Raw genomic sequence first — 25,693 nt, forward strand, 5'->3', positions numbered from 1 at the left:
TCCACCTTATCAGTCTTAAATAATTTCTGTATTCTAACAAATCCACTCCAACATCTTTGTGATCTTGCAGTGATTAGCACCCCATCAAAATGGACACTCACCAGATACTGGTGAATAACCAGCGGTGGAAAATCTCTTCCTTAACAGCAAGTATTGGGGAATAACCAGCAGTGGAAAAACTCCTCCTTAAGAGATAGACAGTGATACCCCATCCAGTTAAATGAATGATCAATAAAACATTCTCCTTGCAGGCTCCACAGCACCGTCACCATCCAATCCAATACATGGGTGAAAAAGTGGAAAAAACCACATAGTGTAATTCCATTTTTAGAGCCTTTATTGCCTCAATCTCCCCTTAAAATACACTCACATTTTAATAAATTAATAAAGCACAAAAGCACAAGTAAAACGTTGGTAAATGTTACTACTGCTTCAACGGTGTAATAGCATCTTACCGCACACAGCATCGCTACTAATTTCCGCATAGGGAGATCATGTGGTGTTGGTGAGCGTGCTGACATCACGGATGGTCACGCCCTGACCATCTGACCCCCTGCTCCCCAAAGTTGCCAATCCTTAACAGGGAGCGGGGGACGAAGCATTAAAGCGGATCTTCCCCTTTTGGATGGAGCTCCACTTTAAGCGGTGTATTGCATGACGTATCTAAAGAACAGGACTTGTAACAAGTTGACTGTAGGTTAGAGCAGATACAGTACATTTTAGACCAGCATGTAGTTTGCTGTCTAGTGTAGGCTATATTGCCATTGCTAAGCAGACAACCAGCCAGGGATTGGGTGACTTGGTGTACGGTGATGTTCACTATGGTAGTGAAGGGTTTTCTGCTTGTCCCCTTTACTAGCAGTCAGTTCACCACCTTTTGGAATCGTACCTGGGGCACAGAGTATCTAGGGACCTAGTCTGGGAATTCATGGATGAGAGGTGTAGAGGAGCCCTTGAGACAGAGAAAGCAAGCACGTAGTTACTGAGTGAAGTTCATTTTTTGTATCCAGTAGTAACTGTGGAAATGTCACTGGGAGTCAGGTAACAGGTATTGCTGTGTTGATGGATGCTGGTGCAGGCTCTGAGGAAATGGTTCCTAAATGCTGTGCACCTGGCAGTTGGTGTTCTAACTGTAGTAGCGTCGGTAGTGCTCAGTGTTAACAGTACAGTCAGCCATGTGTTGATAAAGGGTTAACTGTGCCCATTGCAGCTTGCTTCTAAGTCTGGAGTTGTGCCCTAATGCTGATTTTCACATGACTGCAAACTCCTACCTAGAACCTAGGCAATTAGTGAGTGTAGTTCTAGTGTCCCCCACTAGGGTGCCTAAGCCCTGCCCACATCCTCAATGGGGTCACAGCAAAAAAAAACTTGCCAGTGGTATTTGATTTTCCAAAGTCTATCCAAACTTCAAAAACAGGGTTGCAGCTACAAAATTATCTGGAAAAAAAAAATCTGAATCAGAAGAAGTCTCCTCCACCACCACCATCATCATCATCATCGTCCCCTCCAGCCCTCTCCTTCTTCTCTGGACTCTCCAGTTTGTATTTTATCCTGCGGATCGGGTCGCTGATACTCTTGGAGGCGGTTGAATCAGAGAATTCTGCTGGTAAGAAGTCCCTGTTGACGATCTCAGACACTTCCTGCCAGTTCTGGAAGCAGGGAGGACCCAGGCGTTCAACTTCATCCACTGCGTTAGGGGAGATCACCTGTCCAGAGGGTTTGAGGACCACAAGGACCGGTACTTCGGAGACTGAGAACTGGACTTCAAGGTCCCTAAAAAATAATACAAGTAGGTTATGGTTTAATATTTCTTACACTATGTTAGAGCCTCAAAGTGGACCTGACATCTGATATATTTGGACACAAATCAGCCCCTGCTGCAGCCTCCCACTTTGTGACTTGCTACAAAGTTGCAATGGTACAGTTTTTTTCCCTGGGAGGAGCAGTGATTGAAGAAATGTTTCCTCCTGCCTGCAGCAAACTGATGATATCTTTTCAGCCTAGGAAGTGACTTTACAGGAGCTCAATATTTGCTTTTAAAAGGTACTGACTGAAAAATCTCTCTCTCTCTCTCTCTCTCTCTCTCTCTCTCTCTCTCTCTCTCGATTGAACACCCTAAGAGAGAAAGGCTGTGGTGTGTAGAAAACAGCATATGTGGCTTAAAGTGTACATACACTTACCGTCCACTTTATTTTTTTATTTTTTTTTTTAATTTAAATATTTATTAAATTTTTCATGTTAATACAAAAACCCAAAAAGGGAAGTAATTCTCATACAAATAGACATTTATAACATTTCTGCCTTTCCCTTACTAAAAACTCTTTTCTTTCCCATCCCACTACCCCTCCTTCCCACCCCTCTTCCCCCCTCCTCCCCCCTCCTCCCCCTCTGCAGACTCTAACCCATTCTATTCTCTTGAGGCTTTTTAATTTTTTGTTAACATCCTAGTTCATGTTTTCCTATATTTCTCTTTCAATCCTGCTCTTTCCCACTTTTCCCATCTCCTGAGATAAACTCTCATTCTATCTTCCTGCATATGATATGATCTTTCCATTCTACCTATCTGGTTTACTCTGTTAATCCAGTCCACCTCCTTCGGTACCTCGACTTTCCGCCAAAACTTGGGTATCAACCCTTTCGCCGCATTCAAGAAGTACCAAATACCTGAATCTTTATATTTATTTACAGATGTCTCCACATTGTGTAGGAGACACGTCGTTGGGTCTAATCCTATGTCAATTTCCGTTATTTCTTCAATCAACTTGACTATTGTCTTCCAAAAAGCCTGGATTTTCGGACATTCCCACCATATGTGAAACACCGTGCCTATATCTCCACATCCTCTCCAACACATATTTGAACTTTCCCCATTCATCTTGTGTTCTACACTCGGTGTAATGTGCCATCGTGTCACACACTTATAATTAACCTCAACCTCTCTCATACTAACATTATCGTGTATCAATCTAAACATCTTTCTCTGTCTATCTTCATCAAACCCAACTCCCATATCTCTTTCCCATTTTGTCATAAAGATTAACTTTGTGTTTGTGTCTAATTCTGTGAGTATTCTATACACTTTTGAAATACCGTGCTTCCCATCCCTTCGTGTCTCTAACAACCTTTCAAACATATTCCACTCCTGTTTTATTCTCAAAGGTTTCGGTAGTTTTCCAATAAAACTTTTCAATTGATGGTATTTCCACTCATCCATTCTAATAAAAATGTCTCCCTTCTTCTCTATTAACTCTTTAAGTGATCTCAATTCCCCCTCCACCAATACATTTCTCAGTTGGGTGTCCTCCTTTCTAAACCATCTCCCCGATATCTTGTTCTTTCCCGGAGGAAAGTACTCAGTATTTGTGAGAGGCATTAATATTGAATTAAATTCCCATTTCATATTTTTATGTAAATTGTCCCATACCCTAAAAACATTTAAAGTGTAAATACTTGTGCTTTCTTTAGTTCCCCTGAACTGTGGTGGGACCCATATCATCTGACTCAATCTAATGCCACTAAGATCATTTTCAATTGTTACCCAACTTTTCCCCTTATGGTTAAATGTTCAGTCATATATTCTTGCCAAAACCACTGCTTTATAGTATCTCTTGACATCTGGTAAACCCAATCCCCCTTTCTCTTTAGTCCTACTCAATATTTCATATGCTATTCTAGGTTTTTTATTCTTCCATATGTATCTTGTTAACATTTTTTTCATTATCTTAAAGAAGGCTTCTGGAATTTTAATTGGTACCATTTGAAATCTATACAGTATTTTAGGCATAATTACCATTTTGACTAAGTTTATACGTCCTATCCAGGATGTATTTCCTCCTTCTAGTCTTTTTAAATCTTCCCTGATCTCATTTATCAAAGAGATATAGTTTAATCTATACAAATGCTTAGATGAGGCAGTGAGTTTTATTCCTAGGTATTTTATCTCTTTTTCTCTCCATATAAAGGGGAATTCTTTTTGTAATTTTTCTTTTTCATTCTTTGATATATTAATATTCAGGATCTCTGTTTTCGTTGGATTAATTTTTAAATTTGATAGTTCACCGTACTCCTTCAGAATCTTCATTATATTTGGGAGAGTTATTCGGGGATTCCCCACGTAGAACAATAAGTGGTCCGCAAAGGCCGCTACTCTATGTTCTATGGATTCTATCTGAATTCCCTTTACCGATCCACTATTTCTTATTATTGACAACAGAGGTTCGAGTGACAATACATATAGCAGAGGGGACAGAGGACAGCCCTGTCTTGTACCATTTGACATTCCAATGGGTTCTGATCTCTCCCCATTTACCGTGATGATTGCAGTAGGCTCCCTATATAGTTTACTTATCCACTCTCGCATTCTTTCTCCTATCCCCAACACTTTTAAGTTGTCCATCATAAAGCCCCATTCCACTCTATCAAATGCCTTCTCCGCATCAATTGACAAGAGCACCACCGGGGCTTTCCCTCTTCTACTCTTCTGAATAAGCATCAGGGTTCTCAAGCCGTTATCTCTACCTTCTCTCCCCGGTACAAAGCCCACCTGATCTCCATAGATCCATTCAGGCATCAGATCTCTCAACCTGTTTGCTAACACCTTTGCATACAGTTTAGTGTCTGTGTTCAATAGTGAGATAGGTCTATAGCTGGACCACTGAGATGGGTCCTTTCCCTCCTTGTGAATAAGTACTACATGTGCCTGTAGGGATTCTCTCCTCACTTCCATCCCACCTCCCAGAGCATTCATATATTTCTCCAGCTTGGGTAACAATACTTCACTAAATTTCTTATAGTACTTAACTGTATAGCCATCCGGACCTGGACTTTTTCCCCCTCCTGTACTTCTTAATGCTATTTTAATTTCTTCCTGGGAGATTTCTATGTCTAGGGAGTTCAACTGTGCTTCACTTAGTTTTGGTAATCCCGCATTTTTTAAGTATGTCCTCTTTTTTTCCTTAATTCCCTCTTGGGCTTCTTTTAGAGGGCCTTGGGGGCTAATATTATATAACTTTTTGTAATACTCCGTAAACACTTTAATAATCTCTTTATTTGAGTGGACCAACTCCCCCTTTGAGCTTTTTATCTTTTCTATATAATTCCTATTTTTCTTTTTATTCAAAGCTCTCATTAGATATCTTCCTGGTCTGTCTCCCCATCTATACCTCTCGTTCAAAACCCTGTTGTATACTCTTCTCTTCTCCTCATCCATCAACCTCTCTAGCTCCTCTTTTTTATCCAGTAACTTCTGTCTTGTATCTTTTGTTATTTTCTTCTTATGGATCTGCTCCAAGTCCAATATTTCTTTTAAGAGCCCACTGACCCTCTCTCTTCTTTCCTTTTTCTTCCTTGCTCCAGCCGCAATCAAGATTCCTCTTATGAATACCTTATGACTTTCCCAGACTGTAGCTATCGATACTTCCTCTGTTTCGTTCTCCTTAAAGTATACCTTAATCTCTTTCTCAATTTTCTGAACTACATCCTCATCCAGAAGTAGAACCTCATTTAACCTCCACCCTAATCCTCCCGTCCACCTTCTTCCCCATCCCAACTTCATCACGACCGGAGCATGATCCGAGAACGTCCTTGTCTCTATATCAATTTTTACCAGATGATCTATTAGTTGATGGTCTATTAAGATGTAATCTAATCTCGAGTATATCTCATGTGCATTAGAGAAGAAGGTATAGTCTCTGTCTTTCATATGCATTATTCTCCAGGTATCCACTAGTTGATATTCATGCATCACTTTTTTCAAAGCTCTCAGAGACCTACTCCCCTCTCTTTGCACAGAAGAGGTATTATCCTTTTGTGGGTCCATACAAAAGTTTAGGTCTCCAGCTACTATCAAGCGCCCTTTTTTAAAGTCCATTAATTTTTTCAACAAGCCCTTCATATACTTCTCCGAGTTTTTATTGGGGCAGTATATATTGGCTAAAGTACACTCAATCCCCTGAAGTCTACCTTTTAAAAATAAGAACCTCCCCTCCGGGTCGGTTCTTCTATCCTCCAACTCAAATCTCATGTTCTTTGCCAAACCTATTGCAACCCCTTTTGCTCTTTTAATTGGAGAATCTGCATAGTACCATGTTGGATAGTATTTGGATTTCAATTTCACGTTTGCCTCTATCTCAAAATGCGTCTCCTGTAAAAATACCACTGACGTAGCCCTGTGATGTAACTCATTAAACAACCTAAATCTCTTCCCTGGACAGCTCAGCCCGTTCACATTATAGGTTATAAACTGTAAATCTTCCATCTTTCCCAATTAAGTCCATCTCTCTTCCAGATTGCCTCTTCCTCTTTATCCCTTCTGTCCTGCAGAGTATTGACCCAATACCTCCTCCCCTCCCTTCCTCCCACCCAACTCTCGTCCCCTCCCCCCTCCCTCCCCCCCCCCCCCCCCACCACCCCTCTCATCCTCCCTTCTTTTTCCCCTACCCATTTTTAGGCCTATAAACTGCCTACAAATCATTTGTGGATCTATTTCCACCATTGATTTAAAATTTGGGGCGTCAGCTCCTCCTATGTACGGTTCACCTCTCCTCCAACCGCCCCGATTCCCTCTCTCTGTCATCTAGATTCAACAAGAGTCTTTACTCTTTACCTCCCTGCCTTAATCGGAGCCTCCAAGCAGGTCTCAGCATCCGGAGGGGGAAGGCTAGGGGCGAGAGGGAGAAGTAAGAGAAAAAAAAAAAAAATTTCATTTTCTACTTAATTCTCCCTCTCCTCCCCCCCACCCCCGAGGCCTCCCTCAGCCCGACCTGTTGCCAGTCCTCTTTTCTTATAACATTTATGTTTCCTTTATCTTCTTTTTCTTCTTCCCACCCAGCTATCTCCATTCTTTGCAAGTCCAGTCTATCACAGAAATCTCTTAATTCATCCGGAAATCTCAGATACGCTGTGACCCCATTTTTCCAGCCAATCAGAAATGCTGAGGTACCCCATCTATACTGCACATTCTGTTTTCTCATTTGCTCCAACAGGGGTTTCAGGGATCTCCTTCTCCTTAGGGTCTCTACTGTTAAGTCCGCATAGATTTGGATAGTCAAGTCTCCACACTTAATTAATGATCTTCCCTTGGTCTTCTTCCAGATCTCGTCTTTGGCCCCAAAATTTTGGAACTGGACAATTATGTCCCTCGGTCTTTCCTTCTCAGTAGCCCGTTTGAACTTTCCTACCCTAAACACTCCGTCCAAATCGATCCCATCAGATTCCGGTTTATCTCTTATGGAGTTTAGGATTTTTTTAACTAGTTCATATAGTATTTCCCCTTTAGCAGTCTCTGGGATTCCTCGTATTCTAAGATTACTCCTTCTTTCTTTATTTTCTTGAACTTCCATCCTAAAGATCATTTTTTTCTGGTTATTTTCTAATTGGCTTATTCTTTCCCTTAAATTATCTATTTTCTGGGCCTGGATTGTAACTTTCTCCTCCGTTTCTTCCATTCTTAATAGAAGGTGACCTAAATAATTTCGAATAGCTGTCATTTCATGTTTTAGCGTTTTTTCCAGATTTTGAAACATTTCTGCCATCTCCTTCTTATTTGGTAATTGTAGTTCACCTTCTGATTCTTTTTTTCCCAAGCCCTCCACTATTTGTTGGCTACCGCTGCTGTTCATGCTCCATGATAATCTAGGGCTATTTCCTGAACTAGTGTCCATTTCCCCCTTTGCAACTTGGGCCCTTTCTGGCGTAGTATTTCCATATGATGTAAATTTCTTTATTGTTCCTGTTTGGGCCCCTTTGGGCCCTGCTCCCTTGGACCTTTGTTCTTCATATCCTCTATATATCTTGATAGCCTTGCAATTTTTCCTATATCCTTTACTCTCCTGGGACACCTGGGCCTCCTTTCTTCTTCTCTTCTAACCCCTGGGAATCCTCCCCTCTTTGACCCCTTGGATGCCTGTATCACTCAGGGGTTCACCATGCAATAAGCCCCCAACAGTTTTCACTCACCCTTCCCTTCTCAGGACGGTGGTTCCAGGCTTATGTGGAGGGCCTTCACTGCTGCTCAGTCCTGGGGGGGATTCCTCGGGGTATCTGATACTTTATTTCTTTCTTTCCACCTCCTTTCTCTCTCCTTGGGGATGGTCTTGGGGAAGAAGAGTAGATGTCCTGATATTTATGGGTCTCCCTGACCCAGGATCAAACAGCCGGCCAGGGGGATACAGGCAACTATAAGCCGGCAGCACTTTATTTAATTAGAGCACCAACCAGCCTCCTCTTTCCCACCGAGGTCCTCCTCAGCTGGTCCCTTTCTCCTGCTTCACTCCTCCACTGGCCGCACGGCTTTCCAGTCCTGTAGCACAGGGGGAGCCGACATGTCACTGCCGCTCTGACAGGGAGCCGGCCGGCGTCTCTGCCTCCCAGTGATGCCTTGCGGCGAGCAGCGTGCTCATACTGCCCTGCTTCGTCTCCCCGGCAACCCGACAGCTGCACTGGAGTCTCCGCAGCGAGATCACCTTCCGGAGGTCTGTGCCCGCTCTCCTCTCCCCTCCACGCGCCAGTCTCTCCCCGCTTGGAGCCCTCCTCAAGCAGGTAGGGCTTCACTCCATGAGGGTCTCGGAAGGTTAGTTTTAGAGGTTATCGGAGAGCACTCACATCGTGCTCTCCGACGCCGCCATGTTTAGGCTCCGCCCTGACCGTCCACTTTATTAGGTACACCTGTTCAATTGCTTGGTAACACAATTTGCTAATCAGCCAATCAAATGGCAGCGACTCAATGCAAGACATGGTGAAGACGACTTGCTGAAGTTAAAACTGAGCATGAGAATGAGGAAGAAAGGGGATTTAAGTGACTTTGAACGTGGCATGGTTGTTGGTGCCAGATGAGCTGGTTTGAGTATTTCAAAAACTGTTAATCTACTGGAATTTTCACGCACAACCATCTCTAGGGAAATCAAGACTCATCAGACCAGGCAACGTTTTTCCAATCTTCTATTGTCCAATTTTGGTGAGCCTGTGCAAATTGTAGCCTCCATTTTCTGTTCTTAGCAGGGCGGACTGACCATTTGGAAACTCGGGCACTGCCTGGGGTAAGTAGGGGGCCCCTGGTACCTATTTCATAAGCTTTTTTGAGTTTGGGCAAGGACACAGGGGCTCCATGATCCCCTATTGCCCGAGGGCCCCATGAGTTGTCAGTCCACCCCTGGTTCTTAGCTGACAGGAGTGGCACCCTGTGGGGTCTTCTGCTGCTGTAGCCCTTCTGCTTTAAAGTTCGACATGTTGTGCATTCAGAGATGGCATTCTGCATACATTGGTTGTGACGAGTGATTATTTGAGTTGCTGTTGCCTTTCTATCATCTCAAACCAGACTGCCCATTTTCCTCTGACCTCTGACATGAACAAGGCATTTCCGTCCACACAACTGCCACTCACTGGATATTGTCTTTTTTTCAGACCGTTCTCTGTAAACCCTAGAGATGGTTGTGTGTGAAAGTCCAAGTAGATCAGCAGTTCTTGAAACCAGCCCGTCTGCCACCAACAACCATGCCACGTTCAAACTCACTTAAATCTCCTTTCTTCCCCATTCTAATGCTTGGTTTGAACTTCATCAAGTCATCTTCACCATGTCTAGATGTCTAAATGCATTGAGCTGCTGCCATGTGATTGGCTGATTAGCAATTTGTGTTTCCAAGCAATTGAACAGGTGTACCTAATAAAGTGGCCAGTGAGTATAAAAACCCTAAAAATTAACTTTTTATCATTTGCTCTCTTTGACCTACAATTGAATTAGCTTTGTTATATCTATAAGTGCAAAAAATCCCTCTTGATCCTGCCAGAAATTGTATGAGTTGATAAGGTACCATCCACTCTTCCCCTGCTGAACTCATATCAGTTACACTGTTACCAGCTGTCTATGTGGTCTACAGAACACCTCCAGCTATGTAATGGAGAAGAGGGGGGATGCTCTATAGTCCTCTCCTAGGGTTGGAACTCAGTAGTGAGCATCGTCACATTAGGACAGCAAGTGTGATCTTGGGATCAGATAGGCTAAATACAGCCTGAATTTACTTGAAGTGTAACATGTACATGCAGCAAAGTCCTCCTACCCACAAAATATGCCCTAATTGTTCTTCCTACAGTGAAATTCCTCCAGTACATACTTATGAATGTCTTTACTTCTCCAGGTCATGCTAGTAGTAAGTCACTTTAAACAGGACTTGTTTTGCAGTCTTGAAAACATTTCCCACTTATCTAAGTGGAACATTGATTGTCAGGAACATTCCGCAGAATTTATGGATGTAGCACCCTCATCTGGAACATGTAGTTCAGTTTTGGGCACCAATTCACAAAAAAAACATTGGGGAACTGGAGAAAGTACAGAGAAGGGCAACCAAACTGATAAGAAGCATGGAGGAGATCAGCTATGAGGAACGGACAGAGGAACTGAATTTATTCTCTCTTGAGAAGAGGAGATTAAGGGGGGATATGATCAACATGTATAATACATAATGGGGATATGATCTCCATGTATAATACATAAGGGGGGATATGATCACCATGTATAATACATAAGGGGGATATGATCACCATGTATAATACATAAGGGGGGATATGATCTCCATGTATAATACATAAGGGGGGATATGATCTCCATGTGTAATACATAAGGGGGGATATGATCTCCATGTATAATACATAAGGGGGGATATGATCACCATGTATAATACATAAGGGGGGATATGATCTCCATGTATAATACATAGGGGGGATATGATCAACATGTATAATACATAAGGGGGGATATGATCTCCATGTATAATACATAAGGGGGATATGATCTCCATGTATAATACATAAGGGGGGACATGATCTCCATGTACAATACATAAGGGGGGATATGATCTCCATGTATAATACATAAGGGGGGGGGGGGTATGATCTCCATGTATAATACATAAGGGGGGATAGGGGGGGTATGATCTCCATGTATAATACATAAGGGGGGATATGATCTCCATGTATAATACATAAGGGGGGATATGATCTCCATGTATAATACATAAGGGGGGATATGATCTCCATGTATAATACATAAGGGGGGATATGATCAACATGTATAATACATAAGGGGGGATATGATCTCCATGTATAATACATAAGGGGGATATGATCTCCGTGTATAATACATAAGGGGGGATATGATCTCCGTGTATAATACATAAGGGGGGATATGATCACCATGTATAATACATAGGGAGGGATATGATCTCCATGTATAATACATAAGGGGGATATGATCAACATGTATAATACATAAGGGGGGATATGGTCACCATGTATAATACATAAGGGGGGATATGATCTCCATGTATAATACATAAGGGGGATATGATCAGCATGTATAATACATAAGGGGGGATATGATCACCATGTATAATACATAAGGGGGGATATGATCTCCATGTATAATACATAAGGGGGGATATGATCAACATGTATAATACATAAGGGGGGATATGATCTCCATGTATAATACATAAGGGGGGGGGGGTATGATCTCCATGTATAATACATAAGGGGGGGGGGGTATGATCTCCATGTATAATACATAAGGAGGGATATGATCAACATGTATAATACATAAGGAGGGATATGATCTCCATGTATAATACATGAGGGGGGATATGATCTCCATGTATAATACATAAGGGGGGATATGATCTCCATGTATAATACATAAGGGGGGATATGATCTCCATGTATAATACATAAGGGGGGATATGATCTCCATGTATAATACATAAGGGGGGATATGATCTCCATGTATAATACATAAGGGGGGATATGATCTCCATGTATAATACATGAGGGGGGATATGATCTCCATGTATAATACATGAGGGGGGATATGATCTCCATGTATAATACATGAGGGGGGATATGATCTCCATGTATAATACATGAGGGGGGATATGATCTCCATGTATAATACATGAGGGGGGATATGATCACCATGTATAATACATAAGGGGGGATATGATCTCCATGTATAAATACATCCCCCCCCATCCTTTCCATCACTACCAACAACACCACCATCAATCCCGCCCAGCAAGCCAAGGTCCTTGGCGTCATTCTGGACTCAAACCTTTCCTTCCAACCTCATGTCAAATCACTCACAAATACATGCAGGCTCCACCTTCGCAACATCGCCAAAATACGCTCCTTCCTTACCCCAGACACCACTAAACTACTCGTTCACTCCCTGATTATCTCACGCCTTGACTACTGCAACTCCCTCCTCATCGGCCTACCCCAGTGCAAACTCTCCCCGCTTCAGACCATCCTGAACTCAGCTGCCAGACTCATCCACCTCACCAGCCGCTCCACCTCTGCCACCCCCCTCTGCCTCTCCCTCCACTGGCTCCCCATTGCCCAACGCATTAAATTCAAACTGCTCACTCTGACCTATAAAGCCATTCACAACACTGCCCCTAACTACCTCACCGACCTGATTCCCAAGTACCACCCTACCCGTACCCTTCGCTCTTCACAGGACCTCCTTCTATCTTGCTCCCTGGTCTCCTCCTCCCACGCACGACTGCAAGACTTCTCCAGGTCCTCCCCCATCCTCTGGAACTCACTACCCCAATCCATCAGACTGTCACCTTCCCTCCTCACCTTCAGGCGCTCCCTGAAAACCCACCTCTTCAGGGAAGCCTACCCCACCCTCACCTAACAGCCGCTGCCCTTCCCTCCTCCTACCACTCCATCCCCCACAGCCGTTTCCTCCTGTACCTCTACCCCCTCCCTCCTAGATTGTAAGCTCGAAAGAGTAGGGCCCTCTTACCCCTTGTGTGCTGTTTGATGTTACTGTACTGTTTCATGTATTGTCCCCCCTCTATTGTACAGCGCTGAGCAAACCCTTTGGCGCTATATAAACTCGATAAATAAATAAATAAAATAAATAAAATCAGTGGTTCATATAGTGAACTCGGTGTAGAGTTATTCACCCTGAGGTCATCAGAGGACAAGGGGGCACTCTTTACGTCTGGAGGAAAAGAAATGTAATCTCTAAACACGGAAAGGTTTCTTCACAGTGAGAGCTGTGAAAATCTGGGATAGACTCCCTCAAGAGTTGGTTCTGGCCAGCTCAGTGGATTGCTTTAAAAAAGTCCTGGATTGTTTCTTAGATACACAGAATATAACTGGATACTAACATTTATAGGTAAAGATGATCCAGGGAATATCCGATTGCCTCCCAGGGGATTAGGAAGGAATTTGTTTCCCAGCAGGAGCAAATTGGATCATGCTTTGCTGAATTTTTTTGCCTTCCTCTGGATCAACTGTGGGTGTAGGATTATAACTTTTTTTTTATGGTTGAACTGGATGGACTTTTGTCTTTTTTCAGCCAGACTAACTATGTAACTAGGTGCTAGGCTAGGTAAATTTAGTTCTTATCTCTCCTGTAATCAGTGGAACTGCCTGTAATTACTCTGGTCTGCTTTCCCCTGCCTTTTGGATAGTTCCAGAAAATATTGTGCTGGGTGAGTCAAATTTCAAGTGAGAATATTTATGTGGTCCCAGCCAATTTCTTGGGTAGGGTGCCCAGAAGGTGGCTTGGAGGGAGCATAAATAGTTTGAGGCCTAGAGCAGAGGGGTTTTTGTCCAGGAGGAGGAGATCCCAGCCTAAAGGGGCCTACTTTAATAAACTCTGCTGGAGCTGACTGAGGGACTTCTTTTTGGGGATCTGGTCTGAAGAATTTACAACAGATATGTATGAAAGATAGTGGAAGGAGGCATCCAACTATCCAAGGATATTAGTGAGCACAAACCAGTGTGTGAGATCCCAATGACTGTGCGGTGCTTTCCTTCTTGCATCAGTCAGCTTGTGCCTAAAAGTGGAGATTTCATATGGAGTCCCTGTGTAGTTCAGTCCATTTGCTGCTGCAAGGATTTTCCTAGGAAACTTTAAAAAAGGAGACAGGTGTCCTCAAGTTCAGGGGCGGACTGACCATTTGGAAACTCGGGCACTGCCCGAGGGCCCGGGGTCAGTAGGGGGCCCCATGAGATGCCTCTGGTACCTTTTTCATAGACTTTTTGGAGTTTGGGCAAGGACACAGGGGCCCCATGATCCCCTATCGCCCGGGGGCCCCATGAGTTGTCAGTCTGCCCCTGCTCAAGTTACTACTTAAGGGCGCCTTAGGGGTAAGGGCTACACGTAAATATCCACAATTTAGTCACCTCAATCCACTAACTATGGTGTCATGACATGTGTCAAGGCAGATGTTAACTGCCCAAGAATATGATGGGAAGGGGAAATGTTTGTGAACCACCATGTTCCATTTTTATAATCCAGTAACCATGGCACTATGAAGTCTTAGGGGTTAAAGGATATACAAACCTCAAACCAAAAATGTTTTATTGCAGCTTGCTATTACTTAGATGTGCTTGCTTCATTGGTTTTCAGGATATTTTCTGCAAAAAAAAAAAAAAGTATCTTCCCAGAATTGCAGTGTCCTTGTAAGTTCCTGAACACTGAACTGATATACCATATCATTCTCCTGAGCTACCTTCTGTGAACTACAAAAGAATGCCTCCCTATGTAATCAAGGTGAGAAGTGGGGGAGGGGTTAGCAGTATAAGGCTGGCCATACATTATACAATTTTCCTTAGAAAATTGCTTTAGATGTACCAAAACCATATAATATGAGGTCGAACCTAAACAACACTTTCAGTTGTATCCAATTAGGCCGGCCCTTGCACTACATAGTTGAAGTTAAATCTAAAGGAAATTGGACAGAAAATTGTATAGTGTATGGCCAGCCTAAGGCTCCATGCACACTGGCTTAAAAAAATGCTGCCCCTAGACAAGTTTAGTGTTTTGCCTGAAGAAACAACTAATGTTATCCTATATGTCCATGCACATTGGGTAGTCTAGAGGCATTTTTTTTTTAAGTTCAGCGTTTAGAGGGAGAAAAAAACCTTGTTTTGCATTTTTTAAAGTGTTTTTCTGACAGGCTGTACCAACACAAGGGGGTGCTGCGCGCCTGATCGAGCATGCAGCGCTCCCCAACCACAGCGGAATGAAAATCCCGGTGATCATGTGATCGCTATATCACATGATCACGAAGTAAGCAGAGCTGTTATGAATCAATCTCATTCATAACAGCTCTGCTTGTCTTCCTAGTGAGCTGTGATTGGCCTACAGCTGTCACATGATACATGGGGTCAATCACAGCACCCTGTACCATTTGACCAGCTCCAGCCAATCACAGATCACTATAGAGCTGTCAAAAACTTAACTCATTGATTACAGTTCACGAATGAGTTAGATTCATGACAGCAAGCTTTGCATTGCAGGAAAATTATCTTTATTTCTCCTGCAAAGCAAAGTGTAAAAAAAAAAAAAAATCCCTTGTCACCCCCCCCCACTCACACATGGTAGTACAATGTTATTATGGTAACATTGCACTATTCTGATAAAAGTATTAATAAAAAAATGTTAAATGTTAAAAAATAAAAATCCCATATTGAGAATTTTTGTTTTCATTTTTTAAGGGGTTTTTTTAACTACTTGCCAACCACTTACCCACATTTTCCAGGCGAGCAGCAGCTCTTGGGAACATGACGTAATCTTGCGTCGCTTTCTATTTTGGGGTGTGAACGCGTCTGAGCCCCCAGCTGCCACCAACACCCTCTCCCCTTTCGGGCAGTCCAGGGAGTACAAAAATGCTCAAATTAGCATTTTTTTTTCTGCCAAGCATACTGCCATTTTTTTTTTACCAGTGTGCATGGAGCCTACATCAGGACAGCAGCCTAGAGACTACAATGGTTTCATACAGTAGATACTTCCATAGATACCATTGGCTGAGTAAACATAGCCCCTCTGGTACAGAAGGTATGATATTTGCAGGATCATCTGGTGAAAATAAAGAGAAAAAAAGCCTGAAAATGTAGCGTATAAGATGTGGAGTTTGGATACACCTTTGGTACACTTTAAAGTGTATCTAAACCCAAGAACAACAATGTAGTATGTTGCAGGATACCAGTCCTTAGATGTGGTCAATACCAGGGGTGGACTGACAACTCATGGGGCCCCCTGGCAATAGCGGACCATGGGGCCCCTGTGTCCTTGCCCAAACTCAAAAAAGCCTATGAAAAAGGTACCAGGGGCATCTCATGGGGCCCCCTACTGACCCCGGGCCCTCGGGCAGTGCCCGAGTTTCCAAATGCTCAGTCCACCCCTGGTCAATACATAATTTTTTTTAAATACTTTATATTTTCACCCGGTGATCCTCCCAGTAACACACTTTTTGTCCTAGGATGACAAGGCTCCCTCACTGTACTGGATCTTCAGAGGATCAGCCTTGTCACACTAAGCTTTGGATCACACCGCTGTAACCCCAATTATCGGGTGGTTTCCAGTGCGACTATGCAGTGTGACTTTAATGCGACTTGATGATTTAGAGTCAATGGGACTCATATCACATTAAAGTTGCAAGAAAATAGGGCAGGAAACCTTTTAAAAGTCGCTTCAAGTCACATTGATGAGAATTTTTCATATGACTGTGTCCCAAGTCGGATGCCAGGTCGCACCAGTGTAAAATGGGGCTAAGACAGGAAGAATCTTAGGACTACAAAACACCTCCCCTCTCCATAACATGAGGGGGAGGGGTTTTTTTGTACTTACAGAGAACTGGGAAGGGCTGAGAATACTGCTTGAGATTTCAATAAAACACAGGCAGACAGCACAGGAACAAAATGCTTTCAATGTTATATTTAAAGCTGAACTTCAGGCAGATAATAGAGACACACATTGTTGCAGCTTTGTTTTTAATACTGCATCATAAAATGTATTTTTGTCAATATTAGCTGTGTAAGTACCTGCATGTGACCTTTTGCAGTCATTGCACAGCAGAGCTCAAACTGATAAAGATAGAAGCAACAAAAGGAACCAATCAATTGTGCTGCAGTGCAAGATACATGCTGATAGGAGGAGAGAGCAGAGTGACAGGGAAATGACCTTATCTGTGTGCTGCTTCTTTTTCACTGTTCATTCACAGGATGGGGGAGGGACAAGACCTGTAAGTGTTACTTACCTGCAGCAGATAAAACATCAGGTCACCTGTCTTGTTAGACAGGGCTATGCTGTATGGCAAAGCTGTGTACATTTCAGGATTGAAAAGACAGAAATACACATCACTTGGCAGGTAACAAAGCTGTCATGTATGTATTTTATCTGTGTTTTTAGCTGTTTGCCTGGAGCTCAGCTTTAAAAAAGACCAAATGAGCAAATGAGAGAAGTTAATTAGGGTTCACATTAAGTTAAAGTGCTTCATTTTCCACCATTGTTTGAAGGTCTTTGTTGGTCGAGATATTCTGTGATACTCTGGGAAGAAGCAGCGGCTGAAGGGCAGTCCTCCCCATTCATGTAAAATACCGTCTGGTTAAACACGCAATAAAATAAAAGATAATGACTCCGTGACACTAAGCAGTCCATATCACATAAAGCTCCAGTAATAATCACATCCTAAGAGCTCTAATCCATAACTAAACCTAGATTACTCAGAAATGGAACAGCAATGATATACAGTAAGAGCATAATTACCAGGATTGTGAACAATCTGTCTAATATTATATCTCACGGTTGCTATTAAAGAAGTAAAGCCATTTATCATGACAAGGGGAAATTTTTAGTACCTATAATTAACTATTTCAGCTCTGCTGCCTGATCACCCCCTATGACCCCCAACAATTTTAACATTGGACTGTTACTCTACTACAACTGGACTCAATAAATGGACCCAAACTTTCCCCCAACTATAGGCCTATGACCTATTAAACTCTCTATCACCATCCTAGGGAACAATTAAAGTCATAATGTATCGTAAAATGACACTCCGATCCTTCCAACACCTCTGCATATCCCCACATCACTTTGGCACCCTGCCTTTCCTGCACATTTGGACATGTGAACTGGACAATAAACAGAAATATTTTGTCTATTCCTGGACCTGTATGGATTGGGTTCTTTTGATAATAACACCTTATGTTGACCAAAAATCTCCTACCTTGACAAGCCCTTACTCTCACCCCCAAGTGGAAGTCCAAAGCCGTTGACTTTACTAGCCTAGGGGATTTTAGTTATGTCCCCAATTATCATTCTCCGATCCTCCTGAAGAAGCAGGTTACCCGAAAAACAGGTAGAGGAACTTTGTGAATCCCCATAACGGTTTCAAAACGAGCTTAAGGGTGTCACCAATTGCGGTAGTTTGATCTCAAGTTTAAGTAGGTTAATGCCAAATATTGAATATGGGTGTCTATTATTAGGGAGGTTGATGCATACCTATACTATTTGGAATATGTTAATAAAAGGAAATTTTGTTTTAAAATTGTTTTAGTTGTAATCCTTGGGCACCTAAAGTTTATTAACTATCAATGTTAGCGTTCTATATCTCCATATTGATCATGTCCTATGGGCCTAAGCCCTCCCTCCTGTTGTCTTAAGTGTGAATATCTAGATTTGGATCTATCTATAATAATGCGTTCTGGACATGCCCAAAGATCAAACATTTCCGGATTAAAGTAAAGCGTTACACAACTTCACTAGTTAGATCTAGTTAGATGCCTTTATCCCCAAAATGGGCTCTTTTTGGTCTGATAGACATTCAGAGAGTTAGAGATTCCAAGGGCTGTAAATGATTACTTACCATCATCTAGTTGTAAAGAAAAAAAATTTGCATAAAATGAAGTTAGGAAAGAGGTCCTATGGGGCTCCAAAAGTTCAGTTTCTTGGCTCCATGTTTTACTCTAGGTAAAAAAGCATTATCCTTACCGGGGCTTTTTTCTTAGAGAATAGGTACAGGAACTCAACCATGCCCCTCGTCCCCCAGCCCTCTACCCCAGGGGTTGATAATGCTGCAGCATCTGGGTGTGGGAAAGTCCTAAAGGGACATTAAATACAAGCAGGGTGCTACATACAGGGTGCATGGTTCTGGAGGGTGCTGGGTACAGGGTGCAGAGTTCAGGAGGGTGCTAGGTACAGGGTGCAGAGTTCAGGAGGGTGCTAGGTACATGGTGCAGAGTTCAGGAGGGTGCTAGGTACAGGGTGCAAAGTTCAGGTGGGTGCAGGGTTCAGGAGGATGCAGGGTTCATGATGGTGCTAGGTACAGGGTGAAGGGTTCTGGAGGGTACAATGTACAGGGTGCATAGTTCTGGAGGGTGCTATGTACAGGGTGCAGAGTTTTGGAGGGTGCTAGGTACAGGGCGTAGAGTTCTGGGGGGTGCAGGGTTCTGAAGGGTCCAGGTTCTGGAGGGTGCTAGATACAGGGTGCAGAGTTCTGGAGGGTGCTAGGTATAGGGTGCAGAGTTCTGAAGGGTGCTCAGTTCAGGAATATGCTACGTACAGGGTGGAGAGTTCTGGAGGGTGCAGAGTTCAGGAGGGTGCTAGGTACAGGGTGATATTATTGCCTAATCCTCTGATCCTCCCTGCACAAAACTGATCCCTGCAGTTCCTGCACTCTAATGGTTTTAAGCAGTGGACTGATTCTGAGGTCATCAAGCCAAGAGCAGGCCTTCTCTGGATGTGAGGACACCAGGAGCAAGTCCACTGCTGGATTGTGGGGGAGAGAAAATTGCTGGTAGAGGGGGGATCAGGTGAGTATAAGGCTTTCTTCTCCTTCCTGGACAAACATTTTTGGTTTTCAATAGAAAATCCTTTCCAAAGAGAGTAACTACAAACAGGCCATTGTAAGAGTGCTATACAGCAAAACTGTTTCCATCCATCTTTCTTTAGTTTGCCCTGAATCACTCACATTGGGAGGTTGACTGGATGATGTGGAAACTATTACTTTCCTTTAGAAACCATTCCATATCTGAGACCAGCAAGCTTGCCTTGTAAGAAAGTTCAACGGGGTGAAAAATGTAGTAACCTACAGCGACCTATTTGATTTCAGGTTATGGCAACCATATTAATGAAAAGCTAGAAGTAGTTGGTCACATTCATCTGGACTATAATGTTGAAGAGGTTTTGCTGTTTATCCAAGCATTATTCCAAGGAACATACCATAGTGTTTATAGCCACACAGGTAACTTAGTCACTGTGGACTGTGTTAATCAAGATGTTGATTATCCAAGAACATAATGGAAAATGTCGATGTTTGGGAAGCCACCATGCTCTGACTCCATAACCCAATCCCATGGTGTCATTAAGTATGAGATACATTTCAATCATTGGAATAGCATGGCTAAAAGTGTTGTTGCTGGGGTAGACATAATTAAAAAGCATTATATATGGGTGAATGATGGGTCATCCCTGTATAGAGATGGCCAAAAATGGTAGGATGTGCTCTTGGCACTTACTAGAAGCAAAGAAGATGATTAAACAGCATAATATATTCAACATTTCAGAACAAGCTGAGCTGAATATGATTAACTATTTCTAGCTATACTGCGACCTCAGTAAATGAGAACCTTCACATAAATTAGTGGAAGGACGATATTTGACTGGATGCTATTCATTACTAAATTTTGCAGTTTATTCTTATTCTTAGTAAGAGTGTAAATCCTGGTGGGTATCCTATTACCTCCTGAACTCTTCATTCTCAAAGGGAACCAGTAGCCAACGTTTTGGCATGTTTTTTATGAAGCTGTCGTGGTCTTCCTCATTGCGGTCCCGGGTTATGTAGATTAGGGCTAACTGCGAGGATCGGTTCACATAGAACTCATCAGTCAGTTTGGTGAAAAAGTCCTTCAAGAGTGGAGCAAACTCCTGACAACGGGAAGAACCTGACTCCGCAAAGTACAAGAGAAGAACCCGGTTCTCCAGCCTCTCACACAACTCCTTGTCCGTATCCAGCTCATCCTGATCACGGTTGTTTTTAAGCAAGACTTTGCCAAGAAACAGCTCTGCCATCTTATCTGGAGAAAACTTTACAGTAGTACTTATTTTTTAAAAAAAAGGCTTTATAGTTGATTTAAGCCTGGAAAAAGATGACCTTTATAAAAAATGTGACAACATATGTTCCTATAGGATCCGCCATAACTGATTTGACATGGAAACTCAACTGTTGCCAGTCCTAAAACATCTCTGTTGAAGTTATTTGGGTTTTGCAATTATCTGATGTCACTTCCAAGTAGTTTGAGCACAATGTTATATTTGGATGATGCAGGCAAAATTTGCATTTGAATCCCCTAGTGCTGAGGGTATAGACTCCTTTTTTTGATCCTAAAAAAAAAAAAATACAATTAATCAACTGCTTGTTTATAAATCGAGGTGTTCAGCTTCAACTAAAGATGTTGATCATTTAAATCCTTAAGTCTGAACTCCAAAAAAGCAGTTAAATACATAGCTGAAGTACATAAATTTATAAATACGGACAGTTTTCACAAAGGATTTGTAATTCTGTTCTGTCAGTTTTGAGGTCTCGGGGCTTTTCCAGACAGCACAGGTTCTGGATCTTTATGTAGACTGCACATCAGTAAAGTAATATTATCCAATCCTCTCCAACCTGTGATTGGATAATAAAGAAGCAGATCAACTATATTGATGTGATCATCACTGACAGCACAGAGCCCTGACTGGCTCAGAGTATTGATAGCTGCTATGCATGCAATCATGGCACATATTCAAGCAAATATGTTCAATTTGAGTAAAATATATTTAGTTACTAAATTAAATTGCATTTTTATATATGGCTGCCATTAACAGTTTCCTTAACAGATACTATTGTGAAATACGTTTACATGAAGTTTTAATGATTAGGTATGGATCTACGTCAACAACTGTATTAAAGAGGATCTTCACCCTTCCTCCCGCATATGCCAGGAAGCATTACTTTTCTCCATTCATAGAAGAACATGTAGACCGTTAACACACCAAAGCTCTGTCTGCACATATGCGAGATTTGGCACTCTGTTAGCATATTATCCCACGACTGGGGGAAGTAATGCCTCCTGAGATATGTGACATCAGTATCTCAGCAGGCAGTAGAAGGAAACAGAAACATCATTTTCAAAGGAGAGAATGCAGGCATGTATGCAGGTGCTTACAAAGAGTTTAAAGTTTTTCTTTTGCTGGCTGCATGCTTTGGTGTTATTCAGGACAACTGTGTCTGTGTACAAACTAAATGTTACAATGTATCTTGTTGTGACCTGTGTCCCTTTTTGACTTGCTGAGCTGGTGGATGTTAGACGGAAAGGTTAACGCTGCTGGTTAGGTTTTCCCACTCTCTCAGAAAGTTACCACCCCATACAGGTCACACCATATAAATAGGGGCTCATTAGCCCCAAGAGTGGCTGGTTAGTGAAAAACTGCCAAAATGTAACCATTATACTGCTGGTCTGAACACCCCTGCGGGGAGCCCAGACAGGGTTCCTGGTGGGATCTGGAGCCTTTGGACTTAGAGGACTTATGCTTCCTCATGCTGTACCCCTCTTATGGATTATTGCTACCTCTCGTGGATTTACTGCTTAAATATGGACTCTTGCCTTGAAAGGATTGCCTTTATGGACTTTACTATCTGTCTAAGGCAGTCTACCACATGGGGCACTAGAGAACTTTGTACAGGAAAGTGTGTGGAAGATGTCTTTCAGAACTGTTTGTTACCTGCAATTACCTCAGAAAAATATGTTTGTTCTTCTAAATTGCCTGGCTTGAAGTCCCTAAAGGGGTGCATGGGGGTAAGGGGTAAGTCATATCAAAGAACGGGGGTTACATCAGGGGACTGTAAGGGTTAGAGAAATAGAGCACAAAGTCTAACAATGCTGTCCAGAGGAGGCTATATTGCCATTGCTAAGGACTACCATATTTGTGTCACTTTCTAAAGCAGCCAACCAGCCAGGAGACGGGTGCCATGAACCGCTCCCCACATACTGGGACTGACTTCGTAGCACACAGTACCTAGGGACCTAGCCTGGACGGGAAAGAGAAAAATGTAGAGTGACCCCAAGAAAGAGAACAAGCATGGAGTCATGGAGTAAAATTTGTTTCCTGTATCCAGTAGCAACATACATATTAGTCACAAGGAGAGAGGTGATGGGATTACTGAGTTGGTGAAGACCAGTACATGCTCCATGCTACCAGCTCTGGGAAAGTGGTGTTCTCTAACAGAATATGTGTCCAAAGTGCATAGTGTTAACAGTGTGAAAAGCTTGGCCACAGATTACAAAAGAGTTAAATTTGCAAGTCGATACTTGCTTCTGAGTCTGGGGTCCTGCCTTTATGTTGATTCCACTTGACCACAGCTCCTGCCTAAGGTTTAGGTATTAGCGTGGGCAGTTCCATAGTGTCCCCACTATGGTGCCTTAAGTCCCGCCCACAGTCAGAATCAGGGGCAAACAGACAGCAGGCAATGTAAGTGAGGTGAGCTTTCCCTAAGGACAGTAGGGATCTCATTAATTTATTAAAAGTCATCAACATAACAGAACATATGCTGTTAGTAATGGTCGATGTAGAATCTCTCCACCAATATCGAACCAATATCGAACAAAAAGATGCCTTAGAGGTGACCAGGTGGGCATTCCATAAGTACTCCAACCTAGAAACTGCTCAAAAGGAATTTATATTAGAGGGGTTGGAAATGGCCATGGCCAACAACTACTTCTGGTATAATGGCATGTACTATAACCAGATTAAGGGAGTTGCCATGGGGAATAGGTATGCCCCAAGTGTTGCCACCATTTTCCTCAACAAATTGGAAGAGGAGTAAATATTCCAGGAAAATCTACCACAACTCAAAATGTGTAAGAGATTTATTAATGACATTTTCATGGTATGGAAGGGGGCTCTATGTGGTCTGGAGCTATTTCTTAAACCTATGAATGTTTATGCTTATAGCATTAAATTCACTAGTAACATCCAATAAGAGGTCATACAATTCCTGAATCTGGAGATCTTTCAGAATGGAGAGAAATTAGACACAAGATCTCACTTCAAAGAAATGAACATGAATGGTTACATCTCCAAAAGGAGCTGTCACCATCCAAAATGGATGAAGCAATACCTAAGGGCCAGTTCATGAGGATAAGGAGGAACTGTAACAAAACAGAGGATTACAATGAACAGTCACAAAAATTGCTAAATAGGTTTCTAGAGAAGGGGTACAAGAAAGTGGAATTAGACAAAATCAAAGATCAGGTCGGCAATATGGACCGGGATGAATTACTATGTCCTGGATCCAATAGGGATCCAAGAATGGAATTGGAATTCATCACGGGGTATAACTTTCAGTACAATGAAACAGAAAAGATCTTTAGGAAAAATTGGCCTATCCTATTAAGAGACCAATCCCTTAAACAAATACTACCAAGGTTCATCTACAAAAAGGCAATGGGACTTAGATATATTTCCAAAAATGTGGTGGAACCCCCCAAACGGCCCTCCACCTTCTTGGATGTTAAAGATTCCTTCAAGTGCGGCAGATGAAAGGCTTGTAGAACAGTAAGGGATAGGACCAAAAGATCTGATAGGTTTACATCTCAGGTAACAGGAATAATCTATCCCATGAAGAAGTTTATCATGTGTGACTCTAGATATGTCACTTATCTGTTAACCTGTCCATGTACACTGCAGTATATAGGTAGAACAACCAGGAAGCTATCCACACGTATAAGTGTATAGGTGAACACTAGAGATGAGCGAATCGAACTTGGCGAAGTGGAATTCGTTTCGAATATTAGGAAAATTTAGATTCGCGACGAATCCGAAAATTAGCAGACTTCGGATGCGCGAATCTAAATTTTTCCTACAATGGCGGCGACATGTGCGGCGACGGAGCGGGGATCTCTGGGAAGGCGCGCAGACAAGGCGCGCTGACCCATAATGCATTCATTCATGACATGTGATCGCATTAGCCAATCAGCAGCCAGCCAGCCAGCACTGTGTAATGGTCGAGCTATAAATTGCGGCCATTTTAGAATTCTCCATTTGCCTCCAGTCATTCAAGAGAGGCAGACCTGTCTGTATTGAGGGAGAGAGTTAGGGCCACAGAATCGTTACTTAGGGACACAGAACCGTTACTTAGGGACACAGAATCGTTACTTAGGGCCACAGAACCGTTACTTAGGGCCACAGAACCGTTACTTAGGGCCACAGAATTGTTACTCAGGGACAGACACAGAATTGTTACTGAGGGACACAGAATTGTTACTGAGGGACACAGAATTGTTACTGAGGGACACAGAATTGTTACTCAGGGACAGACACAGAATTGTTACTCAGGGACAGACACAGAATTGTTACTCAGGGACAGACACAGAATTGTTACTGAGGGACACAGAATTGTTACTGAGGGACACAGAATTGTTACTGAGGGACACAGAATTGTTACTCAGGGACAGACACAGAATTGTTACTCAGGGACAGACACAGAATTGTTACTCAGGGACAGACACAGAATTGTTACTGAGGGACACAGAATTGTTACTGAGGGACAGACACAGAATTGTTACTCAGGGACAGACACAGAATTGTTGCTCAGGGACAGACACAGAATTGTTACTGAGGGACACAGAATTGTTACTGAGGGACACAGAATTGTTACTGAGGGACACAGAATTGTTACTCAGGGACAGACACAGAATTGTTACTCAGGGACAGACACAGAATTGTTACTCAGGGACAGACACAGAATTGTTACTCAGGGACAGACACAGAATTGTTACTGAGGGACACAGAATTGTTACTGAGGGACACAGAATTGTTACTCAGGGACACAGAATTGTTACTGAGGGACACAGAATTGTT

The 25,693-nt window shown here is 42.6% G+C and overlaps 1 protein-coding gene across 1 annotated transcript; it reads right to left on the reverse strand.

Moving 5' to 3' along the window:
• Positions 1–319: 319 nt before the first annotated feature.
• NXNL1 (nucleoredoxin like 1) lies at positions 320–21,162 on the reverse strand. Its single transcript, XM_089651745.1, has 2 exons — positions 20,535–21,162; positions 320–1,773 (listed from the first exon to the last, which is right to left on the reverse strand). Exons 1-2 carry the CDS (start codon positions 20,861–20,863, stop codon positions 1,458–1,460), a joined length of 645 nt encoding a protein of 214 aa, XP_089507871.1. The 5' UTR covers positions 20,864–21,162; the 3' UTR covers positions 320–1,457.
• Between the last annotated feature and the right edge of the window lie 4,531 nt (positions 21,163–25,693).

The sequence above is a fragment of the Staurois parvus genome, unplaced genomic scaffold, assembly GCF_062004578.1.
Source record: "Staurois parvus isolate SC_StPar_1 unplaced genomic scaffold, SC_StPar_1.0 ptg000662l, whole genome shotgun sequence".
Classification (NCBI taxonomy): domain Eukaryota; kingdom Metazoa; phylum Chordata; class Amphibia; order Anura; family Ranidae; genus Staurois; species Staurois parvus.

What these genes read in the sequence shown, in the direction of transcription:
- NXNL1 (XM_089651745.1), bottom strand. Translation starts at nt 20,863, where the DNA reads ATGGCAGAGCTGTTTCTTGGCAAAGTCTTGCTTAAAAACAACCGTGAT. An exon ending in GAGAATGAAGAGTTCAGGAG is followed by an intron (nt 1,774 to 20,534) that starts GTAATAGGATAC and finishes ATTATTTTTTAG; the next exon opens with GGACCTTGAAGTCCAGTTCT.